At 48.6% G+C, this 9,625-nt stretch overlaps 1 protein-coding gene across 1 annotated transcript; it reads right to left on the minus strand.

Annotated features, from left to right (window-relative positions):
• Positions 1–282: 282 nt before the first annotated feature.
• Positions 283–3,883, minus strand: LOC130858626 (tubulin alpha-3 chain). The gene is made up of 4 exons (XM_057745432.1): positions 3,748–3,883; positions 3,071–3,219; positions 2,103–2,783; positions 283–579 (listed from the first exon to the last, which is right to left on the minus strand). The coding sequence occupies exons 1-4, from the start codon at positions 3,866–3,868 to the stop codon at positions 283–285; spliced, it is 1,248 nt and encodes a 415-aa protein (XP_057601415.1). The 5' UTR covers positions 3,869–3,883.
• Between the last annotated feature and the right edge of the window lie 5,742 nt (positions 3,884–9,625).

A 9,625-nucleotide genomic window follows, 5' to 3' on the forward strand; every position in this document is an offset into this window, starting at 1 on the left:
CCCACCTCCCAGGCCTTGTTTCTGAGCCTGAGCAGATGTGCGCGTTAGCAGGTCTCCTCCCAGGGTGCCCATATGCTGCAGGAGTTTGGGCGCAGGGGGGCCGTGACCTAGGGCTTTTAGCCCCACAGAGGGGTCCTGCCCACTCCTGTGGACAAATGAGTGTGTTCCAGGCAAGCACGACAGACAGAGGTTTAACACAGCAACTTTACTAGGTAAACACATCTGTAACAGGACAGCGAGGTGGGGGGGGGGCGGGTTCAGGGCCACCCGCCACGCCCGCCCTCAGTACTCCTCCCCTTCCTCGGCCTCCGCTTCCACCGAGTCCACGCCCACCTCTTCATAGTCCTTCTCCAGCGCGGCCAGGTCCTCCCGGGCCTCCGAGAACTCGCCCTCCTCCATGCCCTCCCCCACGTACCAGTGCACGAAGGCGCGCTTGGCGTACATGAGGTCGAACTTGTGGTCCAGGCGGGCCCAGGCCTCGGCGATGGCCGTGGTGTTGCTCAGCATGCACACGGCCCGCTGCACCTTGGCCAGGTCTCCCCCGGGGACCACCGTGGGGGGCTGGTAGTTGATGCCCACCTGCCAGAGAAGGGGAGAAAGCACTGCGTGAAGCTTCTGTCAAACCAGGAAATGGTGGCTACATTCCTGGAAACAGAAGGCACAGAGGTGCCCACTGGTGACCCGGGGAGGCTGGGTCCACCCTGCACCCTGGGCCCTCCTGTGCCAGGAAAGCAGGCTGCTGGCTTCCAGACAAGGAAAGCAGGGAAAGAGGAGCCCCAGAGCTGCCACCCTGGCTCAGACCCAAGCTGCCAGAGGGGCTGTGTCCTAGCAACTGTGACATGTGATAGGTGCCCAGCAGACAGGACTGTCTTCCCTCTGAGAAGGGACACTGCTTGGGATTCTTCACACGTTATTTTCTCCAGAGGCTTCAACAAGATGGGGGTTAATTTCTGTAGCTGCAGCCTTTTCCACCCAGGCAGATGCAAAGAGCACAACTGGGGCAGAATCACGAGGGCGGGTCACACCCCCTGCTTCCCAACCAACCAGTGTGCGCACAGCAGAGTGACAGGCACGCTGTCAGAGGTCCCGGACGCTGCGACCACTGCCATGGATGTGCCCACGTGTGCACTAAGTAAGAGGGAGGGGATGAGATTCTAGCATTGGGACCAAAGGGGAGGCCGTCCAAGCTTCAGACCAGGCATCACGGGACCAGAGGTTTTGGCAGGAGATGGGGGTCTGTCAAGGATGCTGCTGGGCCACGGGGGCTGTCACAGCTATGCAACCATGTCTTTGCAGCACAAGAACTGCCACAACAACAAGCCAATGAGTGGGGACAGCGGTGTTCACATGAAACCACTCACAGAACCAGGTGATGGGTCTGCCAGCTGTGCTGAGCCCTGGACCAGAGGAAGAAACCCAGATTCCCCGTTAAGAACCCACGGCCGCAACGAGGGTCTGAGCCAGGGGAGGCCTGAAGAGCAAGGCTCAGGGAAGCACACTGCGTTCCCAGAGGGAAGGAGGCGACGGGGCTTGGGAATCGAGTTGGGAGCAAGGTTTCTATCCTGTCCAGTGGAAGGTCAGAGCACACAGGGCCTGAGGCCAACCCAGGCCGCACAGTCCAGGCTCCCACGGCTGCCACTTCTCCACAGAAGGATTCGTACAGTCCTGTCAACCAAACGCTCCATACGACACGTAGTTGGATGTAATGATACTTGTATGGAATCAAGTGGAATTCAGAGACAACAGTCTACAGTAATGCACCAAGTTCAAATATCCCCAGGAATTACCCAAATGCCCAGAAAATTCCTGCATTTCTATCATAAGAAAAACTATTACTATAAGAAAAAACGAGAAAAAAATACCTTATTTCTAAGTCTATCTATGTCTTCCACCCAAAAACTCCTCCAGATAATTTCTAAAGAAAATACGCTCACACAGCTGTACCATGTGATGACTCAGGAAGAAAGTGCCAGAGACAGCAGTGAACGGATGACCAGGAATCCATGACCCAGCCTGGCTGCAGTGGAGCAGGCGACCTGGTGCAAAGGGGCAGCACCCCACCCCAGGGTGGAAAGGTGAACACGCGCTACCGCCCAGCCTACCTTGAACCCAGTCGGGCACCAGTCCACAAACTGGATGGTGCGCTTGGTCTTGATGGTGGCGATGGCCGCGTTGACGTCTTTGGGGACCACGTCCCCCCTGTAGAGCATGCAGCAGGCCATGTACTTGCCGTGGCGAGGGTCACACTTGACCATCTGGTTGGCAGGCTCAAAGCACGCGTTGGTGATCTCAGCCACAGACAGCTGCTCGTGGTAGGCCTTCTCCGCCGAGATGACCGGGGCGTACGTGGCCAGGGGGAAGTGGATGCGGGGGTAGGGCACCAGATTGGTCTGGAACTCGGTGAGGTCCACATTGAGGGCCCCGTCGAAGCGCAGGGAGGCCGTGATGGAGGACACGATCTGCCCGATCAGACGGTTGAGGTTGGTGTACGTGGGCCGCTCGATGTCCAGGTTGCGCCGACAGATGTCATAGATGGCCTCGTTGTCCACCATGAAGGCACAGTCCGAGTGCTCCAGGGTCGTGTGTGTGGTCAGGATGGAGTTGTAGGGCTCCACCACGGCCGTGGACACCTGGGGGGCCGGGTAGATGGCAAACTCCAGCTTGGACTTCTTGCCGTAGTCCACGGAGAGCCGCTCCATGAGCAGGGACGCAAAGCCCGAGCCGGTGCCGCCCCCGAAGCTGTGGAAGATGAGGAAGCCCTGCAGGCCCGTGCACAGGTCCGCCTGCGGGAGAGCAGAGCGTGTGAGGCCAGGCCCACACGAGCCGCGCCACCGCCCCCCGGTCACACGCTCTCCCTGTGCAGGTTTAATATGTGGGTTCAGCCCACCACAGGGAACACGTGTCACACTCGGCGGTGACAGACGTGGATGCACTGTGGCCACACTGGAAAGGAAGACCCTGCACTCAGGGCTCTGCTAGGTTTTACCAAAGTGACGTCCCGGGGAGATTCCCACACCCCTCCTTTCCCCCCCGCCCCCCATCCAGGAGGCCTTCCCGGGGCCCTTCTCACCAGTTTGCGGATCCGGTCCAGAACCAGGTCAACGATCTCCTTGCCGATGGTGTAATGGCCTCTGGCGTAGTTATTGGCCGCATCCTCCTTCCCGGTGATCAGCTGCTCCGGGTGGAAGAGCTGCCTGTAGGTCCCCGTGCGCACCTCATCTACAAAGAGGACAGTGTGCCGCGTCTCTAAGGACGGTTGCGGACGCGCCGGCACGGCCAGGTCCGGGGACCCTTCGATTCTACAGGCACGTGCTGCGCCTCATGGGCCGGCAGCGTCAGTGTCTCCCAGAGAAGGTCTCCGTGTGATACCTGGGCCTCATCTGCCTCTCACGGCTCTGGGCAGGTCCGGTCCACCTGGGGACAGCCGCCAGCACCGGCTCCCACAGGTGGGGCAGCGCTCACGCTGCACAGGCGGTCCTGCGCACACACGCTTCGTCCTCACTGCAGCCGCCCCCGGGCATTGCTGCGATGGCCCTGACACACTGGACATCAGCGTGACTTTTGCCGGGTACCCGCTGTGGCCTGGGTCCCGCGGGCTCTAGGGGGACGTTCTGTCGTCTCCTGGGAGGCCGGCCCCTGGAAGGCGCTCTCTCCTGGCAGCTCCCCTAGGAAACGACCTCGGGCCCCTGATCTGGAGGAACCCAAGGACGGTTCTGTGCTTCCCCTTCTAAGTCTGAGAGTACCTACCAACCACGGTGGGCTCCAGGTCCACGAACACGGCTCTGGGCACGTGCTTGCCAGCCCCAGTCTCACTGAAGAACGTGTTGAACGAGTCATCCCCGCCGCCGATGGTTTTGTCGCTTGGCATCTGGCCGTCGGGCTGAATTCCATGTTCAAGGCAGTACAGCTCCCAGCAGGCATTGCCGATCTGGACCCCTGCCTGCCCCACGTGGATAGAGATGCACTCGCGCTGGGAACCAGAACACATGTGTGAGGCCCCTTGTCTTGAAGGCAGCCATGACTGTGTGGCAGGCAAATGAGACCCGATGTCTGAAATTAACATCTCTACAATCTTTTGGTGTCTCAAGGTCTTGTCAGACATCACGTCCCATGAGTTTCCAATGCTCATCTTACGTCTGAGCACCTGCCTATCCAGCATGGATGGAGACACACTTGAGCTCTGAATAGGAATACAGCCATCACAAACATCTTCCCAGCAATCAATAAAAGAAGTTAAAAATTTATACAAAATAATCAGTAAAGCCATTTTGTTTCCACCTAAGGCTGGATTTACCACCCTGACAGAAGCAATGGCTTAGAAAATCAGACAAAATATATGAAATAACACTTTTCAGTCATTAGACAACAGACAGCACAAGACAGTAAGTGATTCCTCAGAGCAGGGAAACAAGGCAAGCCCCACAGATGTCCCTGAGGCTGCTGAGGAGTGTCCAGGCTGCAGCTGAGAGAGGAGAAACCCAGGCATCTCCCTGAATTGAGCAGAGAGGTTCCTGTGCTGAGAGAGGCCAGGGCAGCTAGGAAGCCCGGTGCTGGCACTGGAGGAGGGAGGAGAGACGCTGCCCGCAGAGAGCTGGGGGATATGAGCGGGGAGGCCCCACGTCCTCACTGTGGGAGGCTCGGCCCAGCTGGGGGGGGGGACCCCTGAGCTCACGCCTGCTGTGGCACAAACACGTCCTAACTCAGAGCACTGGGTGGAGTCCTCAGCAGTGGGGCCAAGTGAGGCCAGCCCGAAAGGCTGTTCTGAACCCACCTAGGAGAGCTGAAAAGCCTCAAAAGGATCACACTGTTCCCAGGTATACTAATAGCATCCCAGAAAAAAGCCTAGAAACATTTGAAAGAATATCCAAAACAACCTAACACCCGATAATGTAAAATTCATAACGTCTGGTATCTAATCTAACCTTACCAGGTACACCAGAAAATTGAAAAATAAAAACTAGAAAAGTCAGAAAACATTACCATACGAAGAGAAAAAGCAATCAATAAAAAACAGACCCAGAAATGACAGATGATAGAATTAGTAAACAAGGACATTCAAATAATTATATATCTACATGCTCAGGAAGGTACAGGAAAAAATAAGCATGACAAGGAGAGGCACATTTGATATAAAAAAGACCTAAGTCAAATTGCTAATGATAAAAAAGACAGTGTCTGAAATGAAAACCACACTGTATGAGATTAACAACAGGTTATATTTTGTAATAACTATAAATGGAAAGTAACCTTTAAAAATTGTATAAAAAATAAAAAACAAAAAGCCCCAGCAGATTATATACCAAGAAGATTTGAGAATGATGAAAAAGTTCTGGAAATAGGGGTGATGGTTATACAACACGTGAATGTACTTAATGCTACTAAATTATACACTTTAAAAAGGTTACAATGGGAACTTCTGTCACGTCTATTCTACCACACACAAAAAAGGAGATACTCAGCAATAAAAATGACCTGTGCTGCAACAACACGGGTGAATCTCAAAATAATTACAGTGAGTGAAAGAACCCAAGCAATAACAGCAAGTTAACTCAATGATTCCGTTCATATAAAATCCTAGAAATGCAGATTAGTGAGGGATGGAAAGGGGGTGAGGCAGAAGGGAGGATTTACAAAGGGGCAGCAGGTAACTGGGGGGTGAGGGACACGTTCATTACCTTGACTGAGGTGATGGTGTCATGGGCGCTCAACATGTTAATAAATGTTAAACCTTGTCAAATCACACACTTTCGGTAAGTACTTTATGTCAGTTATACCTCAACAGAACTAAAAAGGCAACGTGAAGACTTTTTCAGGCATTCAAAGGCTGAGAGAAGTAATCATTAGCTGAGAGAAGTAGTCGCCACTACAAAAACAGTGAAGGAATCTCTCCAGGAAGAAGGAAAATCCCACTAGATGGAAAATCGCAATTTCACAACTGGACTGAGGAATGACAAAAGTGCTAACTATGCGGGCGAACACAGAAGCCTTTATACTGCCTCTGAGAAACACAGTGGAGGCCAGTGCTGACTCCTGGACGACGGGCTCTGCACACTGGTGCACACGGACATCTTCAACCTGACCTGATGGCCAAGGGAATGGAGAATGATGCGTCATCTAGAGAACGATGTGGGGGATTTCTACATTGCATGTAAACAAGGATCTTCTTACTGGAAAAACTAAAGTCTCTTCAGGCTCTTGGTGACTGACACTATATTTTATCTGCACACTAAAAACAACATGTTTAGCAAATGAAAGAGAAGAAAAATTACTCAAGATCTGATCTCCTTCATAGCTTCTAATAATAACATACAGGGCATGATTAACGAACCTGTCAGTCGTAATGGGAAGAACAGTTACTCATTTGTGATTTTTATCTTTAATAAATTCAGCCACGTGTAGTGTGGTAAGAGTAACTGTTTACACTCTTAAGGTAATGCTATAAAGTTAAAAACCCCCCAAAAATATATATAATTGAATATTAAAGCAAAAATAAAGATTTATTGTGGGTTTTACAACTCATACAGAAGTAACCTATGACAAACAATAGCACAAAGGCCAGGAAGGGGGAGTGGAGGTATTGATCCACTGCTGTCAAGTGGTGTAACAGCACTTGAAGGCAGACTGGATACACTGAGTGAGCAGGGTGGGCTGACTAAATGCCCACTAACCATCTCTACCACCATCCGGTTTAGTCATCCAACAGGAATGAACAGGAAATGTCAGCAATGAGAAACGAACAAAAGATGGAAGCTGAAGACCTTAAGTGCTTGACCAGATCACTGGAAGTATCTGCATTATCTATGCAGCATGGGCTTTTATTTTTACTTAATGATATCTCTTTTTGGTAATGACAAACCTGGGTTTTTTTTTTTTAAGCCTGGTTTTTCTCAATACATGTTTCAAGGTTTTTAAATTGTTTCATATCTGGGCAATTTGAGTTTTTAAGAATCTCATTATTTAATCTGTATTAAAAGTTTACAACTTGCTATTTTCAAAAACTCAACCAACTGCAAGCACTTCTTTTTTTTTTTTTTTTTTTTGGCCGTGCTAGTCAGCATGCGGGATCTTAGTTTCCCGACCAGGGATGGAACCCATACCACTCCAGTGAAAGCATGGAGCCCTACTAGCTGGACCACCAGGGAATTCCCCCAAGCACTGCTTAGTAAACGTCTTGATTAACAAACAATATTCAAATAATACAAAATATGTTTTCTAAATACTGGAATTAAATTACAAATCCAGTAACACAAAGGTATCTGAAAAACTCCCAAATATTTGGAAATGAACAAGGGAAACTAGAAAGTATTTCGAATGTAATAAAAATGAAATCACAATATATCAAAACTTGTGGAATGCAGCTAAAACAGTACTCACATGTGTGTATGTGTATAAAGGTCTAAAATCAATGACCTACAAAACTTGATGAAGCTCAGGGCAGGCCTCCCCCAAATATGCTGGTGGCATATTGATTACTTTAAATTAAAGTTACTTGAGAATCAGCTGGTACAAGAAGAACACTCTCACCCTTTGTTTCCCTGATAGCAGGAAGCAAAGCTCCCATGGGGAGGCATCCTCCTCCCTATGCTGTGGGAGCTGGGGGGGGGGGGGTGCTCGTGATCCCTGGAGATAGGGAATTTAAGGCTGAGAAGGCTGCCTGAACAAACTCTGTTACTTCTTCATTAACTTGCTACCCCAAGCAACAACCCCTTTCTTTCCTAAATTTTCATAAATAACTGATTCTTTGTCTAAAAAGGCATATAAACAGTCTGCTTTGGTCACTTCTTAGATCCCATACCTATAGGACTTCCATATGTACAAAATTAAATTTGTTTTTCTCATGTTAATCTGTATTCTGTCAATCCGATTATTAGAGCAATTAGAAGAAACCAGAAGAGGAAAAATTTTCCTCCCCTACAAACTCTTCTAGAAAACAGAAAAGGAACACTTCTCAACTCATTCCCTGAGGCCAGCATTACCCTGATACAAAAACCAAAGACATTCATGATAAGTAAACTACAGACCAATATCCTTCATGAACACAGACACAAAAGTTTGTTCAAAAATTTCAAAATCAATGACCTAAGCTTCCACCTTAAGAAACTAGAAAAAGAGCAAATATCCAAATTATGCAGGAAAAAAAATAATAAAGAGCAGAAATAAACTAAACAGAAAACTGGGAAAAACAAAACAAAACAAAGTCAATGAAACCAAAACCTGTTTCTTTGAGTTGAACAATCAAATTGATAATCAGCCCCTGGCCAAACTGATCCAGAAACAGAGAAGACACAAATTACCAGTATCAGGAGCAAAAAAGAGGCTATCACTACTGATACTAAGTTATTAAAGGGATAAAGAAATATTATGAATTCAACAACAAAGATGAAATGGGCAAATTCCTTACACACACTACTAAAGCTCACTCAAAAGGATATAACCTGGGATTTGCCTGGTGGTCCGGTGATTAGGACGCGGTGCTTCCACTTCAGGGGGCACAGGTTCAATCTCTGATTGGGGAACTAAGATCCCTCAAGCTGAGATCTCACAAATTGTGTAGTGCAGTTAAAAAAAAAAAGAGATAACCTGAATGAAGAGAAAATAGGCCATCAAAATGGCTGCATCATGAGAGAGAGAATTATAAACATGGGTGTTATTTTCCCATCATACAATCACCACCACATCCCAGATTTATCACTTCTTAGCCCTTAAAAGTGATGGTCTGGAAGCCTAGAAATTCAGCGTCTAGTCTTGTCCTTTGTAAGTAAAAGACAAGAGGCCAAATCATAGCTGACAGGCTAATTCTTATTCCAACCAAGCTGCAATACTGAGCCAGAAAAAAATTACTCTTTGAGGCCGGGCAGATTCTCCAGAAGGTACTCAACTTTGTGATGAGGCTCTAGGGTGCATAAAGTAGAATTTAAAGCAAAATTTCTGCTGCTGGAATTCCCATTACATTCTTCTTGAGACACAAACTGTTCTCACACAAAGGAAAGGTATCTGTAATGGCCAACATTTTCTCAGAGACCAGTGTCATTTCTTTTAGGTTATATTCACACCAACTCATCACCACCTCCCCTCATGAGACGTTCCCTCATTTAGTTGGTTAAGCAAAGTACTGTGGACTTCGGCATTTCAACTTGGGAAGACCATGTCATACCAGCAAGCAATGCCCGAATAGTCCTTCCAAAAGTATTAACCATGGTATTTTTCTTACTGAAGAGAAAGCCTTTGCTAAAAATAACACCTCCTAAAAAATTACGAAATGCACAAATTCCTTCTAATCCTGAAGCTTCCTTTTACCTGTCAGGTAACAGAAGATACCTTTCCTACATACCTGGACTACTTCACCTCTGTCATGCTGTTCAATAACCAATAAGAGAAGCTTCAAAACCAACTTTTGCAAAGGGAGAATGAAGAAGTTAGTGTGAGTTATTATCTAGCTACGTACTTTTCACAGTTTGGAAGTTACCACAGTGATGAAAAGAGGACACGGAGGCTGGGATGACATCAGCCTCAGCTCACCGGCACGTGAAGCGGGCCAGGCAAAGCCCCGTCAGGGGTCATTCCAGCTTCTCTCCGCATAAGGCTGACTGCTTTTAGACGTGCACAGTGACAGAGGTGTTGGTTG

The sequence above is a fragment of the Hippopotamus amphibius genome, chromosome 8, assembly GCF_030028045.1.
Source record: "Hippopotamus amphibius kiboko isolate mHipAmp2 chromosome 8, mHipAmp2.hap2, whole genome shotgun sequence".
Lineage (NCBI taxonomy): Eukaryota > Metazoa > Chordata > Mammalia > Artiodactyla > Hippopotamidae > Hippopotamus > Hippopotamus amphibius.